This window comes from Clarias gariepinus, chromosome 28 (genome assembly GCF_024256425.1).
Source record: "Clarias gariepinus isolate MV-2021 ecotype Netherlands chromosome 28, CGAR_prim_01v2, whole genome shotgun sequence".
In the NCBI taxonomy this organism is placed as follows: Eukaryota; Metazoa; Chordata; class Actinopteri; order Siluriformes; family Clariidae; genus Clarias; species Clarias gariepinus.
In genome coordinates, this window is record NC_071127.1 from 19,983,212 (window position 1) to 20,002,472 (window position 19,261).

The 19,261-nt window shown below is 39.7% G+C and overlaps 2 protein-coding genes across 2 annotated transcripts in view; one reads left to right on the forward strand and one right to left on the reverse strand.

Annotated features, from left to right (window-relative positions):
* The window catches only part of LOC128516134 (histone H3-like), a 575,451-nt gene that overhangs the window by 119,197 nt on the left and 436,993 nt on the right, over positions 1 to 19,261 (reverse strand). The window lies entirely within an intron of this gene.
* atp1a3a (ATPase Na+/K+ transporting subunit alpha 3a) overlaps positions 5,190 to 19,261 on the forward strand; it is a 35,027-nt gene continuing 20,955 nt past the window's right edge. The window contains exons 1-3 of the mRNA XM_053490419.1: positions 5,190 to 5,504; positions 15,293 to 15,406; positions 18,922 to 18,981. Coding sequence (XP_053346394.1) covers positions 5,499 to 5,504; positions 15,293 to 15,406; positions 18,922 to 18,981 — 180 coding nt within the window. The 5' untranslated portion in view covers positions 5,190 to 5,498. The remainder of the gene's footprint in view (positions 5,505 to 15,292; positions 15,407 to 18,921; positions 18,982 to 19,261) is intronic.

The following is a 19,261-nucleotide window of genomic DNA, read 5'->3' on the forward strand; positions in this document are numbered from 1 at the left end:
GAATGGAGGTTCCACTGTACTGCTTTATGGTTTCTGTGAGTGAGGGATATCTGTGAGGTCTGGGAGTAGGACTTTCCTTTAAAAGTTCCAGCCCAGACTTGGACATCAGCCACTGGTTCCAGGTCTGCACTAACTGATCCCACAACAGATGCATCCTGCCAGGTCCGGTCGAGGTGCCCATGTGTTGTCTGTCATTAATCAGAATGCATCTTCTGCAGGAAGCTACTCCTTTTTTCATTATTTTCTTTTTCCTTTTTTTGTTGTTGCTATTTCACCATTGCACTCGTTTACTTCAATTCACCTTTACTTTATAAATCCATACACAATTTAATAATCAAAATCAGCATGCAAATAAAAATATACAATAATAAAATCAGAGCAGATTAGGTATATATAGACATTACAGTTTATGAGTAGCAGATATTAGTGCATATTTTGAATGCCTTCAGCATTGCTTTACAATGTAAAAGGGAAATAAAATTCAGGAGCGACCAGAACTTTCTTCTGTTTCCAGCTAAGGCTGAAGATGTCAGACAAACTTCTACTCAGTCCATGAGCAGTAGGTTTGTGTTCCACCTCATGTGCTAACATGTCGGTGCTAATGGCTAAATGAAAATTATAACCAAATGACTTTGGTGTTAGAACCATTTACCATTATTGTAAAGGCCATTTTCTATTCATCTTAAGCAGACTGCTGATGTTCAGGAAACGTATTAGCCGAGTAGTTTTCCATTATATATCTTGTTTTTAAACAGCTTGAGTGTAGAGTCTATTTAGTCCTGATCTACTGTAATGTGCTGCATGGGGTGATAGCCAGGCTGTGAAAAAAGTCTTTATTTTAATCAGGTTTGGGGTTAGCATTGTGTCCTTGCACCTCCAGGGTTTGGTTGCAACCCAAAGACATGCAGTGTAGGCTGATTGGTGTTTGTTCATAATGTATGACTGCATGTATCTAGGGTTGGACCATTATGATCAGTTTGGTTTATATATCTTTTCTTACCTATTTCATACTCATTTCCCTCATTTACTTTGGATTCTGTAAAGCTGCTTGCAACAATAAACCATTGGTGAAATGCTTCATAAATAAAACAGAATTTAATTGAATGTATGTGTGCTTGTGCAAGATAGATGTGTTGTTTTTTGTTTTGCAGCAGGGTCTTTGAGGGAACTTTGAGTAGGGCAGGAAATAGCCTGAGAAAGCTTTGTGCAATCCTTACAATATGTGAGGTCAGGATCACAATCTGACATCTTTATTATGACTGCTTGGCCATAAAATGAGCAGATGGAAAGGAGACATTAGGTCCATTAGGAGGTGTAGAACATAAAAGGAACTGCAATGAATTTCGGCTTACTGATTCCAGGAGATGCAAATGCAAGTAACAAGAAGTTTCCTACTTCTTTCTAGTACTCTAAAAACTACTTTCCTACTCTACTCAGTTTGCCCTTCATCTACCTCTCTGTCTCATTTCTCAATGTATTACGTCTGCCTCATGATTAGGGAGCAAGGTTACTTAGCTCCTGTTACCATGGTGACCTCAGGGACAGTGTGTGTGTGTGTGTGTGGGTTAGAGAATGCATGGGCAAGAGAAGGAAATTGAGAGGGACCAAGAAAGAGAGAGAGAGAATAATGGTAGAATGGCAGAATTGAAACTTTAATTGCATCAGCCATTTTATTCTCTTGAATACTATTTATAAAGTTAATAATAGAATAGGATGAGAAATAGAATTACATACTGTAGGTAACGGGTGCAAAATCACGTGATACTACATCAAAGAGAGTAATATATTCTAAGTAAGCATTCCCTACACCTTTACACCACCAGAGTAGTAAATGATCCATAGACTGGTGCTGTTGTCCATATCTGCTGGAGAAATGAACCTGTCAATGGTCACATGGCCACTGTAGCTCTGTCATTATACACGAACTTCTACTGCTACTAAACACTTTGTGCTCAGTGTGTACTGTAGTTCATTGAGCATGACTTTCTGTATTATATTGTGACAGAGAGAATAACTTATGACAGGATCATGAAACACATCTATACCCACAGGGACCAAAGGCTAACTGGTCAGGTCCAATCTAAAAGAGCCAATGCAAATAAAACTGTGCACCAGATCACCCAGTGTTCACTTGCCTAAGGTCCCTAACCAAAGTACCAAACTCCACAGATCCCAATCCCATCAAACCCCATTGGGAAGGACACGATCCAGACACCACAGAACCCCCTACAGACCTCAAGGGGCCAGAGCCACCCTGGAGAAACAAGGGGAACCCAAAACCCCAACAAATTAAAGTGGTTTTAATATTAATGGTTTTAAAGCTATGGCTGATCGGTGAATATAGAATATTTGGATATGATGCTAAACAAAGTGCCATGGCTTAGTAGATAGTAATTTTCTTCGGCAAATATATTCATTAAAATAATCATATAAATATTCTCATTCTAAAACCTTGAGCCATGCTGTCAACCTTGTTAGCAATGGTTTTATTAATTCAGTGTGCACTTGTGTAAACATACAGGGCTAATTTATTATCTTTAACTAAAGTTGTGTGGAAATGTTTGCATAAGCCAAATGAAACAACAAAAAAAAAGAAAAGAGTAAAACCCATAAGATTAGTATAGTAAGTATACACGCGTACACAAGTATGCTAACATGTAAAGTGGATTTAGTGACTCCTGCCCGGCACGGCCAGCTAGACAGCCGCACTCTGAGGACATAAAAGTGCACCAAAATATCAAAGCACCATATAGGGTTAGGTTCACGTTGGAAATCAAAATGACTACTCAATATAAAATGTCCAGGTGAAAGTTATTTTCTTACCTCTTAATTACTTGTTATTTTACACTTAATAATTTCTTACTTCTGTGGCAACAGAAATTAAATTTCCCAGGGTAAAGTACCCCAGGTTTATTGTTTTTAGGTTCATGTGTCTCAAGCATAAGTGTCTCAGTTTTTTAAATGTATCTCCGGTTTATGTTTCTACGTGTCTCGGGTTTAACTGTCTAAGGTTTAAATGTATAATGTTTAATGTTTAAGTGTTTCTGGTTAAAGAGAATCAAATTTACATAAAGCATATAAAGATTTTTGATAGATATTTGGTTTATGGTTCTCAGAATTAAGTAGTGCGTCGGGTTTAAGTGTCTTTAAGGTTTAAATGTTGAAATGTCTCAGATTAAATGTCTCAGGTTTTTATTTATCTCAGCTTTGTGTGTCTCAGGTTTAATAGTCATACATTTATGTCTATGGCTTAAGTACCCCCGTTTATATGTCTAAATGTCTCAGGTTTAACTGTCTAAGGTTTAAAATTCTAACGTTTTTAAAGTTTAAGAGAATCAAGGTTACATAAACCATGTAAAGATTTTTATTTCTTATGTTTATGTTTCTACGGTTTGAATGTCTCAGGTTAAAATTTCTATGGTTTAAGTACCTTGTCTAAGGTAAAATGTCTACTATATTCATTTTAATTTTTAATTTTGTTCATTTATTTTTTGGTATTTGCTATAAAATGCGTAAATGTGGCCTGATGAAAGGTAACCTATTAGAAAGGCTACCTAGTGTTTGAAGGAGGTTACAGTAGGATTAGCTGGACACATGCTAGCTGCACACACTGGAGAGAGCCTTTCCCTGAGCTATATTTACAGTATAGATTTTTAGCACTGGAGCACACAGCTTTGTGTGAGAGAGCTGACAACCGCAATTAGTTTCTGCTTCATCTTCCTCAAATCCAGTGGAAATGATTGCGCATGGCTTCTTCCACAGATTAACTCTGGTGACCTTTTTAACAGACGACAGAGTGTGTTACTTACACCCTGATGTACTGACCTCACTGAAACAAATGGTAGTCATGGTAAACGTGACCATACATGTTGTGCAGTAGAGAAGTGAATAGGTATGTCTCTGATTGCTTGAATGCTGTGTTTAGTCAGTCAAGTCAATCTGACTACATTAATCTCCTGGTCAGGATCATGGGGGATCCCAGAACTATCACATAATCACAAAGGTCATGTTTGTGAGAGGGCCGTTCACCTAAACTAACTGGCCAGGCAAGGAGAGCATTAATCAGTGAAGCCCTGGTGGAAGAATCTGTCCACAGAACAACTACAGGTATTAATCGTTCGTCCCACAAATCTGCCTTTATGGAAGAGTTACAAGAAAAAAAGTCACTGTTGAAAGAAAGCCATAAGAAGTCCCTTTTGTAGTTTGCAATATCCCATGTGGAGCTACAGTATGTGTTTGTAATGTGTTGTTGTGATGTGACACAATGTGGAAATGTTCAAGGGGTATGAATACTTTTAGAAGGCACTGTCCCTTATTCACTCCCATTGCTTTTTGGGCACCCATAGCTCATATGGATGGGCTCCAAGCCCCTTGCTGTCCTACACAGAAGAAAAGGGCATGGAATAAATGGAACTAAGCAGACATGGACTTCGGACTAGGACTATGAGAAATCTGGACTGGTTGGTGTGAAAGATCTCAGATGTTCTGCAAAGAGAGCTCTGACTGATCTTAATCCTGCTGAACCCCAAGCTTTGGGATCAACTGGAGACAGGAGACATCCCAAGTTAAGACATTAGTGCTTGATCCTCATTTATCAATATATGTACATACTAATTATATATATTATATTTTATATATATATTTATCTTTGTCATTTTTGTTGTTGTACGGTTGTCTTCCTTTTTTTTTGACTACACTATACAGTACATGATTGATGCTCATTGCTACTACATGTTTATTGTCTATTATGTTCCTATCATGGCTACTGGATGTCTGGAATTTCTCTTCAGTATCTATCTATCTATCTATCTATCTATCTATCTATCTATCTATCTGTCTGTCTGTCTGAGATCAGTCATAGTGTCATTTTTATGTGGAGTATGTGAATGCATACAAATACACTCCATCTTCTAGTGGAAAGCATTTATAGAAGGGAAAGGATTATTATAACAGATAAGGGGAATAAATAAATAAATAAATAAATAAATGTAGAATGGCACAGGGAGATACAGTGTGAGGGTTTGAGGCGCAGGGGTGCACATACTTTCGCGGGATCTGCTCTGTGGCGCGGACGGATCGGCTGTGTGGCGCGGCGTGGCGCGCGCGCGGCGGAGGGATCTGTTGGTGATCAGCAGCAGCGCTCGCGCGCGCCCGCTCCCGCTCCCGCCATCAGTGCGGTCTTCATCCTGCACCGTGTCTCCTCCTCCTCCTCCCCCCCATCCTCCTGCTCCTCTCACCTGGTATTAATAAACCCCACTGACACCCTGTGATGCGCTGTGGTGTAACAGCACCCTGTCCACGCGGGTCCTCCTCCTGTCTCCTGTTCCACACGGAATGGCTCGTGCGTTAATCTGAGAGATCCATCGAGCCAAGAGCGCGCGCTGCTGTCCGTCTCCTTCAGCACGCAACGTCTCGTCTCTCTCTGTCTCTACACAGGTTCGGTTCCGAAAAACAAACAAACCCGACTGAGAATAACCGCCGCCTGATCTCCGGCTGACATGGGGGTAAGGCTTCCTCCTGTCCTCTCATCTCTGTCTAGACTTGCATGTTTATTCCAGCATCACGCGATGTCCAGGTTCCACACCCTTTTTTTTTTTTTTTGCTTCATGGAAAAAGACAAATAATCCCCCAGGTTTCCATAAAGAGAATTAAATACTGGCGCTGCGTGCATTTAAAGACCTTAAATAAATCCTGCTTATTGCATGATGGGGTTATATAATATAATATAATATAACATAATATAATATAACATAATATAATGTGCGTATGTATACATCTACAGAAGGATGGGTGTCAGGATTTATGCGCCAGATTGCGTCAAAAAATTGTCATTGAAAGAGAAAGAGCGCAAACCCCTCGCCTTCCCCTCGCTCTCCATGCTGATCTGCATCACTGATACACAGCTGTAAAGGAGTATTTTTATTCTCTGCTTTTATTCTATCACTACATATGTGTGGAGAAGAGTCACAGAGTCAGTCTAATACCATCAATCCGACCAAATCACCCAGAGTGGGAATGCGCAAAATGCGTTTAAGGTATTATCGGGGGACATTGCTATCTGAGGTTTGCTAACACAACACCTTTGTATTTTATTTTATTTTTTATTTTATTGTATTTTATTTTCCAAATTCCTCCATTTTTGCGCACTGGCTGCACGACGCCAGAATAAACGGGTACAAGGTGCTTCTTCAAGATGGATGGTCGACCAGTTGAAGCACGGAGGGGCTGTCTAGAAATCAGGCTTCTGCAGAGAAATCCTTCAGTAACACCGTAGCCTTAACACATCTGATCGACTGGGTTTACTTAGGTGTGTGTGTGTGTATGTGTGTTGGGTACTGCTGAAGGTCAGGAATTAGATACATCCAAGATGAGAATGTATTAGATACATCCAATAATTTTAAAATTATTATTCTATACATATATATATATATATATATATACACACCCTGTTCAAAATTATTATGCAAAAGTGTCACAAAGATTACATTTTTTGGTTTTCAGTTAAACTCATGGATGGCATTGTGTATCCAGGCTCTTTGGATCACTGGAAGAAATATCAGACCACAGTGACAATTAGTTTACCAGATGAGCCCAATTAAGGGATAAACTACTTACTGTATGAAGGACGTTCCACATTATTAAGCAGACCACAGTTAGCAACCAATATGGGGAAGAAAAAGGATCTCTCTGCTGCCGAAAAGCGTGAAATAGTTCAGTGCCTTGGACGAGGTATGACAACATTAGACATTTCACAACAACTCAAACGTGATCACCGCACTATCAAGAGATTTGTGGCTGATTCAGAGCACAGACGGATTCGTGCAGATAAAGGCAAACTCAGGAAGATATCTGCCAGATCCATGCATCAGATCAAGAGAGCAGCTGCGAAAATACCATTATGTAGCAGCAAACAGATATTTGAAGCTGCTGGTGCCTCTGGAGTTCCACGGACATCAAGGTGTAGAGTCCTCCAGAGTATTGCAACTGTGCGTAAACCTTCTGTCCGGCCACCACTAACCAGTGCTCACAAGCAGAAACGGCTGCAGTGGGCACAGACATACCTGAACACTAATTTTCAAACAGTCCTCTTTACTGATGAGTGCCGTGCGACCCTGGATGGTCCAGGTGGATGGAGTAGTGGATGGTTGGTGAACGGCCACCATGTGCCAACAAGCCCGCGACGTCAGCAAGGAGGTGGTGGAGTCATGTTTTGGGCCGGAATCATGGGAAGAGAGCTGGTCGGCCCCTTTAGGGTCCCTGAAGGTGTGAAGATGACCTCGGCAAAGTATGTTGAGTTTCTGACTGAACACTTTCTTCCCTGGTACAGAAGGAAGACCTATGCCTTCCGTAATAAGATCATCTTCATGCATGACAATGCACCATCTCATGCTGCAAGGAATACCTCTGCATCAATGGCTGCTATGGGGATAAAAGGAGAGAAAGTCATGGTGTGGCCTCCATCCTCCTCGGACCTCAATCCGATTGAGAACCTCTGGGGCATCCTCAAGCAAAGGATCTATCAGGGTGGGAGGCAGTTCACATCCAAACAGCAGCTCTGGGAGGCTATTCTGACATCCTGCAAACAAATTCAAGCAGAAACTGTCCAAAAACTCACAAGTTTAATGGATGCAAGAATTGTGAAGCTGCTAGCAAATAAGGGGTCCTATGTTAACATGTAACGTGACCTGTTAAAACGTTTAAAAAGTTAAAATGTTGTAAAAGTGTGATTCAAATAACTTTTGATTTTAGGAAATACAACAAATGACAATTTTCAGTTCTTTACAGCTTATAAATTGTTTTGAAGCTTACTGTGCATAATAATGTGGAACAGTTCGTTAGTGTTCGTTAGTCGTTAGTTCGTAAGTTAGTTATGTAAGGGAAAGTACTGTTATCATTAGGGGATTTGTTCAATAAAATTTGAATTGCTCTCTTCACAGTTGATAACATGAGAATTATTTTGACTGTTGTTTACATCAATTATTTAGATTAATGGGACATATATCATTTGCATAATAATTTGAAACAGGGTGTATATATATATATATATATATATATATATATATATATGTGTGTGTGTTTGTTTAAATGAAACAGAAGCAGGGAGGAGGTAAAAAGGGGAGGGAGGGGGTTGTAGATAGTGTGACCTTCAGGCAGTTTCACCTTCCTGGTATCAGAGGATGGCGAGGTGGGACAGCAGCGCTCAGTTGGCGGAAGGAGATTCCGGCTCTGACGCAGCAGGCAGAAAAGCCAATCAGTAAGCTCCCAGGAAAATAAAGGGTGTGGCTATGGATAAGATTTAGGAGGTGATGTGACATCGAGCTCTGTGCAATGGCGCATAATGTCACTGAAGTGATGGATAGTTGGTGAATTACAGCCACGTTCATGTTCCACGAGCAGATTTACCTTATAGATATCTGGAGGTTATTTCCGAAAAGAAAATTTTTTTTTCATTTGAGCGAGCAGGAATTGCGTTTTTGACCAGTAATAATGACGTGACTGTAGCAGTTGAGTTTAATGAACGCTCCAGATCAAGATATCTGCGATTTATTTCTGATTAAACTGGAGATATGAACACATTAGATTAATATAATGAAAATATCTCCAGTTCCTCTTTAGATAGATAAACAGATCCAGAGCTCAGGGGACTGTTTGGATCTTCTGTGCATGTTCTCCCCGTGGGTTTACTCCATGTTCACTGGCTTCCTCATACGGCGTTAAAAACACACTGGTGGGTGGATTGGCTACGAAACTGCCCTGTTTGTAATTGTGTGTGTGTGTGTGTGAGCATAGTGTCCAGAAATGGACCTGTGCTCCATCCAGGTGTTATTGTACTAAATAGGATGGAAGGGGATCCTGAAGTTGAGTGAGAGTAGGTAGATCTTATCTTTTAGAGATCCTGGATCAGATGACGTTTCTGGATATCGCAGGATATAACAGATATCTGGATATCGTATTTTCAAACATGTCGGTCTTTAAAAGTATCTAAAGGTTGACTGAGAGAAAGCAAGCTGAGTTCTTCTCACATTCAAACCATCCACAGTCTTACAAAACTGTCTTACTGTCACTCAGTGGAGCTGTGGTTAGAGCTCGACTATTTAATAATGCCATGATAGGTGGCGCTATGCCCCTTTCAGCTTGGTAGTATTGTATTTCTGGTTAACCTGTATTTCTGTCCATTGCACAGATGCTGTTAAAATGACATTTTTGTACAAATGAGATGCGCTCTATTCCTTATGCTTATGGTGTTATCCCAAGGCACGACACCGCCATATTGTTAACGGCTTTTTTTGCTGTTAGCCATTTTATGAGTCAAAGCATGCTCAGCACCTACTGTAGGCTGATTCATGCACTCGATTGGGTTATACATGCAGGAGTAGCTCGATTCCTGACTGCGTTATCTAGGTGTGCTAGTCTGACTTTGAGAAGGTCGATTTAACACAATTTCAGGGTTTTAGTCAGACTAACACAATTAAACGTCAACCTCAGGGGATCATATCATGTCTGAATGCACTCTGGTCCTCAGATTAAAGAATTTCACTGTACTGTACTGTATATGTAAAAAATTCACATTTGTTACTTCCTGCCCTGCTTGAGCTGGTCTGGTGCACCTTTGTATGCCACCTTTACATCAAAACAAATGAGCAACCTTGGGGTCAAAAAAGGGAAAAATAGGTGTTTATTTTGTGAACCCAGGCAGATACTCGGGTGTTTATTCGTAGACGGTTTTTCATGGCCCTGCTGGGTGGTGATGTCAGTCCCAGTCAGGTGTTTTAATGGAGATTTTTAGCGCTGCTTCCTGCACATGATGAAGATTGTTAAATAGCCTGTGTCGTTTTACTCTGCAGGCTGGAATTTAAAGCGCTCAGCTTGAAAGCGTTATGTAACACACAGCATTTATCATGCAGATTTCTGAAGATGTCATACAGATAGCTCGAGGTTTGGGGATTTGTGATGCTTTAGATTATGATTAGGATACAAGGTAAATATTTTTGCTGTTTTAAATAGTAAGAGTGTTACTTTTGCAGAACAATCCAGTTTGTAGATATAAAAACAATGTCGGGGGAAACCCTTAGGGTACAATGACTTGTGTGAAGACAGAGGGTTTGGGGTAGATGATGTCATGAAGTCAAGTAGGTACATATTCAGTAGAGACCCAGTGTTCTGTGCTTGTCATGTTATACATTTAACACCTCACACCTCCAGCAGCAGGGGTTTGAATCTTTCCTCCAGTCTGTGTGTCTGTATGTGTGTGTGTGTGTGTGTGTGTGTGTATGTGTGTGTGTGTGTGTGTGTGTGTGTGTGTGGCATTTGTATGTTCTCCCAGTGTTTGGTTCAAAGACCAGCTTCAGGTGTAGCTCAGTGGTTAAGGCATTGGACTACGGTTCGGAAGATCCCAGGTTCAAACCCCACAACCACCAGGTTGCCACTGTTGGGCCCTTGAGCGCGGCCCTTAACCCTCAACTGCTCAGATGTATAATGAGATAAAAATGTAAGTCGCTCTGGATAAGAGGGTCTGCCAAATGCCTAAATGCTGCTTCAAGTTCACAAATTGATACTCTGTGAATGAATGTGTGTGCTCCAGGGTGTACCCCGTCTTGTGCCCCGAGCTCCCTGGCATAGGCTCCGCCCCTGTGACTGTAGACCAAATTGATAATAGATGGATGGTTGGAAGTTGACTCTGACATTTTCTACATTTCACTACCACACATTTACATTTCACATTTACCAAAAACTATACACCGTGTGGCTGATGGTATGGAGGCATGGTTTCTGGAAATTTAACCATTTTGGGTCAAATGTATTTTGATTCATTAGATTTGAAATAAATTGTTTATATCAATGTTTATTAAATAAACATAAATATTAGTTTTTTGCATTAATTTAAAGTATTCCTTAAGGACATTAATGAAGGTGAAGTACAGCACACACTATAATTTAATGGTATACAGTAAATATAAAAAGTCGTTCTTAAGTTTGGATGAAAATTATTGAAAAAAAAACATATATGATGACACTGTATCAGTTTTTTTTGATCACAGGATGTTTTGTTAATCACACATTTATACTGTGTAACCTGAGCTCTGGTGTAACCTGCATGCTGTTCTTATTAATGGTCTCTGATCAAAATAATACAAGTAGTTTAAAATGGGTTAATCAGATAATTACGGTAGGTTTAACTCAGTTCAGAGACTGGATTAATCCTTTAGGCTTGGATCAGGCAAGGGAAGTCTTGACAGATGGTCAGATGCATGCCACACACACATACTACACACATACACACACTATGCATGCATGGTCACACACATGGCCTACTGGAATTGGGTTAAGTTGTTGTTGTAAGACAATCAAACCCTATAAACCGTATAAAAAGTCTATAAATCCCTGAAACTGGTCACATCAAGACTGCGCTCCCACAAGCCTCTCACTTCACATATTTAATAAAATGTTGTATGGCTGACCAGGTTTATCACGTCCTGGACTGCAGGGGAGCTTGGAAACCTTCCCGTGCCACATTTCCATTTCCAAAGCACTTCAGGAGAGAACCAGCCTGGTGACATGTTGTTGTAACGAGCGGGTGTGTTCAGGTCGAACCTGCTCCGCAAGATCGATAAAGAAATAAACACCCTCCTGCTCTTTACAGATTTTTAACCCTCTATAGAGAACAAGTACGTGCAGGAAGAGCGCAGATGTGTTTCCCTTAACGTCTTTAAGGAGAAGGTTTTCACAGATTTCAGTCGACTTCAGGATTAAAGAACGAGTGAATCATCGAGCTGTTCGCATTCCCGCCTCCTCAAGTCGTTAGCACTAATGAGATCATCGACCAGTCGCACTGTGTGTGTGTGTGTGTGTGTGTGTGTGTGTGTGTGCTCGTGTGGTTTTTGCAGGTTCTCACACAGCAGGTTTTGATCACTGTGTTCCAGTAAAAGAACGATGCATAAAACAGTGTAATGATTGTATTAACATTATAATGTAATGATGCACTTACTGCATGATCAGATCAACAACACAGTCACTTCTAGTTTATTTTACTATTTAATTGCAATTTCTTTTCTGGATGAAAATGAAAGAAATGCACAGAAGCCCATTCACAGTGCAACATTTAATTTTCCTGTAAGAAAACAGGATGTGCTGGAGGCAGAGGCAGTGCCTTAACACACACACAGACACACAAAATGAGATTGACATTTCTTTGTAACAGCATGTAATTAAATGGGGAAACGTAGACACTCCACCTTCGGACGATGATTTGCAGCTTACACATAAAAATCATTTTAACAATCAATAATCAATCGATGATAACACATGAGTTATGAATTAATGAATTGATTAAAACCCAAACAATTTAAACAAACAGAATGATTTAAAAAGGAACAATAATAACTAGTGCTGTAATGCCAACAGTTGCTCTATGATCCATACAGTATATAAGATCTGGAGAAACCCCCAGTTGCACCACCCACAGGTTTTCTGAAGAGCAGTTTTAAATTCTAATAAATTAAATTGTATTTATACAGTGAAACCTCGGATTGCGAGTAACGAGGTTTGCGAGTGTTCCGCAAGACGAGCAAAGATATTAGTTTAATAAATTTGTTAGTATAATTAAATACTTTTTTTTGACACCGAGCGTCACGTGATCACAACTGAGCTAATTTTCCCTCTTGTGCTGCAGAATTGTGGGTAATCGTCTCCCCCGGTGGGTCTTAGTGCGCATTTCTTACTGTTATAATCAACATCCATGCACGCGTGTACTGTTTACTATAACACTGTGACCACATGTGTGTGTGGTCATTTTGTGTTTATATGCGTGTGTGTACAGCACGTGCGCGCACACATGTAAAGCAGAAGAAAGTCTCATTAGAGAGGTTAAAGATCAATTTTCTCTCACTGTGTTTCAGAATGCCGTTGTGTGTGCGCGTGTGTCATTGGACACCGTACCCCTTCACACACACACCCTCCTCCTCTCACCTTCACTCACACACACACACACACACACACACACACACACACACACACACACAAAAACCCTCCTCCTCTCGCCTTCACTTCAATGTGTGTGTATATGTGAAACTCAGGAAGAGGAGGAAGGGTTGCCGTGTAAGATGAGAAGAGGGAGAGGGGTGTCCTATTCCTCCTATCCTCTTACTTTGACTTCACACACATACACAAACACACACACACACAGCGCCTGCGCACATAAACCGAAGCACTCATCTGTTTTTTTTAAAGGCAAAGTGCAGGTTAAATCTTTCATTTTTACTTTATATTTTGTATTAATTATTTTGATGTTTTTTTTGGGGGGGGGGCTGTCGAACAAATAATTTGAGTTTGCATTATTTCTTATGGGAAAATTCACTTTGATTTATGAGTGTTTTGAAATGTTCGTAATCCAAGGTTCCACTGTATAGCGCTTTTAACAATAGTCATTGTCTCAAAGCAGCTTCACAAAATGAAAAGAAAATTTATGGAAGTGAGTATAAGTGAGAAAAAATGTGTTTAGATAGTAATGAGATTGTGAGGTTGTCCCTGATGAGCAAGTCGAGGGCGACGGTGGCATGGAAAAACTCCCTAAAATGACAATAGAAAGAAACCTTGACAGGAACCGGACTCAACAGGGAACCCATCCTCATTTGAGTGATAACGGATAACAGGAATTATATAACGACATCATGTGTTAGGCTGCTTGGCAGTTCTCCGTTCAGATCTACAAAATGGTATCGATCAGACAGGTATGATGTAAACCATTTTAATGCATAATGAATGCATAGAATATCATGATCTATGGTGTCGAATGCAGCACTAAGATCAAGTAAGACTAGTTCAGAGATGCAGCCTTGGTCTGAAACTAAAAATAAATCATTTGTGATTTTAACTAGTGCAGTTTCTGTACTATGATGGGGCCTGAAACCTGACAGAAACTTTTCTAGCATATTGTTTTCCTGTGCATGTTTGAGCTGACACCACCTTTTCTAATATCTTTCATATAAACGGAAGGTTTGAAATCAGTCTGTAATTTGTTATTTCATTCGGGACTAAATTAGATTTTTTAAGAAGAGCCTTAATAACTGCCAACTTAAAAGATTTAGGGACGTGACCCAGATATAATAAAGAATTAATAATGTTTAGAAGCAGCTGTATGTATCACTTCTTCTAGAAATCTAGCTGGGATTGGATCTAACAAGCCAATCCGTGGTGATAAGTTTATACAGCTCTTCCTGTCCTAGACCTGTAAAGCACTGAAAATCTAAATGTGGGGTTTTAGGCTGGACTGGATGACGGGATGCTGTTAGAGGTTGAACATCCGTTATTTTCTTTCTAATACTATCGATTTATTCATTAAAGAAATTCATAAAATCTTCATTACTAATCTGTGATGGGACACTCTCGGAAGATATCTTAGGTTTTGTTAGTCGAGCCACTGTGCTAAGTAGGAACCTGAGATTGTTTTGGTTTCTTGCTATAAGTTGGCTCAGTTTTTAGAGCCTGTCTTTACCTGGACATACTGTCTTTATACACAATTCTAAAAACTTCTGATTTAGTTTTCTCCACTTTGACTCGAGGTTACGGGTTGCTCTCTTGAGGGTGTGCGTATGACTATTGAACCATGGTGCAGGTGTTTTATCTCTCACCTTTTTTAATCTAATGGGAGCACCAGTGTCTAATGTGCTGGTAAAAACATTACCTTCGGGGTCTAGTAGTGTGTTGGGACAGATCCGTCAGATTCCTTGTGAACATGTCTTTGGTGGTCGGATTAATGTTTCTACTAAATCGATAATGTGGGGAGACTCAGCTAATCTGTTCTACAGGTAGAGTATATACTAAGAGGTGATGATCTGTAATATCACGTTGATTAAGAATCTCTATATTATATCTATAACATCTTCAAGCCCAGCTGTGGGAGCTCTGGTTGTTGCCATCTTGGCAGGAGCTGACTCTGCCTAAACCACGGTACGTTCTTAAAAGGGAAAATCAGCGAAACGAATGAAGCCTTGGTTTTGGTTGGAACACGCCTACTTACCTCAGTTACCACAAGCTCGCTAGATTAATATATACGCTAATGTTACTATTTACTACAACTATTCCAGTTAGCTGGTTAGCTGAAGTGATGTGTTACAGATAGCTAGGGGTTTGACACCTGCAAAGCAGCTGCGTACACTACACTATGCATACATTAATGGCCTAATCTAATTTTAATTAATGACTCACATAAATATTTACAATCACAAAGTCTGGAGGTTTTTCTCAATAAACTGGACTCTCATTATTTTGTTTGTTTTTTTACCTTTCCCCTCAGTATGGACGGTCAGACAGCTATCGCGTGGCCACCACGCAGGACAACGATGAGAAGGATTCTCCTAAGAAGAAGGGAGGGAAAGATCTTGATGACCTGAAGAAGGAGGTGCCCTTGGTAAGACCAGCACTCACCTGAACCTCAATAGACTGACCGCTAAGCATAACTTATAACGAACAGACCTCGTTAGTCTGAGGAGCATGAATATATGAATAAGCAGATGTTTCCTGCTGTTAAAACATCAACAATAAACGTAAAGCTATGAAACACACAAACACACACACGCTTATTTACTCGATCACTTAAACAGTGATTTATATGTTTAGTTTGATTAAGTGCCGTTCAACATGACACTGGCTCTAGAATCTGCTTTTGGTCATGTATGGAACATTAATCAACTCTGTGCACTGTGTTAAAGCAAAACCTTGCATTTGTCTCTCTTTAACACACTTCTGAGTGTTGATAGTTAAAAAATCTAGGATAATGGGTGATTTAAAGTATGTGCACCCCTGTCCCTTTAATGCATGAGTTATGAGAACCTCAGTCAAGTTTTTTTTTCCTGAGTGTTTTTATTCCTCTCTAGGCTTGAAAATAAAATTCAGTTTAATTTTTTTTATAAACCCATAAATTACGATAAATGCACATTCGTGTTTCCAGCTAGCTAGCAAACTTAGCAGGTGAAAAATGTTCATCAAATTGTTGAATATTACAACGAAGTTTCAATACTGCCACACTCAGTGCAAAATACAGCAAAAAAAGCAGCAGGTTTATACTTCTCGCCAATAGCACTCACCAGATTCAGTAAACTGTGGTCCAGCAGTCCGACCCGTCGCCCTCCCGTCTCACCTGCTGGAAGAAAACAACATTAAAAGAAGAAGAGGTGGAAAACGGATTGTGGTCGATTCAGGCGGGTAAAATAACTGAAATGGCGCGTGCACGTTCATCTCGTGTGTCGCCCAAAGAAACAGCAAATCACTTTAAATTCAGTCTGTATGGAAATAAAGGGGTGTGGCCACGGCTAAAACTTACTATTTTTAAGCAATTAAACTGAAAATTATTATACTATTTACTATTATAGGTAAGTATATTGTATTACAAATTAGTACAATATACTTACCTATATTAGTAATGCAATCAAACTTAATATTATTTAGTACATTGTAATTGATTGTTTAATTGGATACCTGATCCCAGGGCGTGGCCTGGACACTGGCCTGGACACTGCTCTGTGTTTCACTGGAGCTGGAGTGCCACTTGGTCTTCCTCTTATAGGTGCCTTGATGGAACCTGCATTTATTAGTGCACAAGCTACAGATGTTTTGAAATGAAGGAGATCCAACACAGACATTCTGTTAAGACATTCACAGTAGTCACATCCAAGAAGTGAAACAACACTCTGAGGTACCACCACTTGTTTTTGTGTGTATGAGGATACATTGAACACACTGATCCATGAGATCCACTCCTCCCATATGCTGGCCAGTACGTTCTTGATTGTGGGTCTCTGACGTATGACATGACCATATTTGTTCTCAGGAAGGTTTTCAGTTCTCCTGTTGTCAGGGCCAGAGTCTCTTTTCCATTTTGGAGTGCATACAGGTTGGTATTGTGCACAATTTCATTCAACAGATCTCCAGGAAAAAGAAATCTATTGGCTCTGTTCCACTAACATTTACCCTCCACTCGCCTAGAAAACGAGGCAAGCCACCCTTAAACTGGTTGTCTTTGGTTTTCCAGATATTTCTGAACTTTTTCCGTTCCAAGAGCTCAGTGTGCACAGGTGGCGATGGCGCAGGATGCTTGGGCCCGTCATTGTTGCTTGCAACTATATTAGTATGAATTGCAGTTAAAATCTGATTTTTGCAGATTCCAAAATAAATATCTGGAAATTTTAAAAATTATATTAATTAGATGTTACTTGATGCCAGCATGTTTTTAATCTATAGGGGTGTCCTGCTGTAGAAGGATTTACAAGATATTCCTGGCATGTTCTGCATTTCTGACTTTCTGGTGGCCATCTTGGATTTGAGTTAGAAAAAATGCACTAACCATGACTGGCCAATAGGGGGCAGTGTATGTGATGATGGGTCACATTGTGATGTCCCATAGAAATAGTTTGTTGCTCAGAATGGATGTATTTCTTGTCTCATGAGACTGAATTGAGCTTTCTCTTTAAAAGTTCGACTTTGTCTTTTTTTTTAGTTTTCCTAAAGGTAAATTAGGAGAAACAAGGAGACACACTGAAAATAAAATCCGAGACTTACTTAAGAAATATTTGAGAAATCTGAGATATACATGAGTACTGCATTTAAAGTAAAAGCAAATGAGCCATATATAAGACCATAATGAGATTAAAGTCAGATATAAATGAGAAGCATGAAACACAAATTTGAAGTATTATATTTCATAAAACATAAAAAAATTATATATATATATATATATATATATATATATATATATATATATATATATATATATATATATTCTTAATCAACAGCATCCAGTGATGAGCCACACCAGCACCACCTGAGACCAGTCAGTGTCCATACTGACCTAATCAGGTTAACAATATTAGAAAATATTACATTTTACATAATTATTAATTTGTAGATTGAGCCATGTGTACAAATAAATACATAAATAAAATTAATTTAAATATGTAAAATACAAAATACATAAATAATAATAAATCAATTCTTTTACATCATGTAGATGTTTCTTCAGTTATCTGGAATCAGAATGGTCAGTTTGTCCCTGGTGAACAAGCCGAGGGCGACAGTGGCAAGGAAAAACTCCCTGAGATGGTAATAGGAAGAAACCTTGAGAGGAACCAGACTCAACAGGGAACCCATCCTCATCTGGGTGAAACAGAAAGCAGTAAATGATCTGCATTTATACAGTGTGGTAGTTGGCAGGCAGTTCAGCATAACAGTTGATGTTAATTGATGTTAATATGGAGTCCAGGTAGTTGTTGGAGACAATTGCAATCTTGAAATATTGAGCAACCGCAGCCAAGTCAAGTCCTCAGAGAAACAGCTGCCAACACCAGTCGAGGCCAGAACCGTCTTTATGGTAGAGCGAAACCGTCCCCAGACACCAGACGCATCCCAAAGAGACACACGGGGCATTCATGTGACGAGATCTCCAACCAGAAGCGGGGCACCAGGATGGGTCAGAGGGAGTCTGGATCACTGGCAGCTCAGGAACGACATGTGAGAGAGAGAGAGAGAGAGAGAGAAAGAGTGAAAGGGGAGAGCAGAAGAAGAGAGATAACAGTTAGGTATAACAGACAGGTTTCAACATGTGAAAAAAAGAGTGAAGCGCATTATAATCTGGTACAGGGCACTCACCATAGAGATACGTCAGGGGTGCACATACTTTTGGACATGTAATGTACAGTAACTATTCAGAAGCTGTAATCTGTTGTCATATGTGTCATTAACATGCCAAAGTCATGAAAAATAGATGATGGAACTTTTATTTACTGTCACTTATTTTGTAAAAGGTTATCTGTAGCAGCAGTTACTAAGCAAATGGTTCCTTTTTCAGTTGTTTTGATGTGATAAGAACTTAATGTATTAATCCCTTACAAATGTGCTCTTTCCCTCTTTCTCTCTCTCTCTCTGTATTAGACAGAGCATAAGATGTCCATTGAGGAAGTATGCAGGAAGTACAACACTGACATCGTACAGGTAGGTGTGATTATTCATTTTTGTAACCTTGTACTTATTCTAGCAGCCTGATGCACCAGAGACAGAGCAACGCCTCGATAGCAAAGGAAAAAGAGGCTTCGACGTGCAGAAGCCGTATAAGTTACATGTGAGGAAAACAGAGTTAAAACATGAACTCTTGGTGATCTCTTGATGTGCCATGACATTGTTTAAAGATTAATGTGACATTTCTAATTATCTCTGTTATGAATTTGCAGTAATGGTCTGAGGCAGGATGATCATTATGAGTGAATAAAATGTA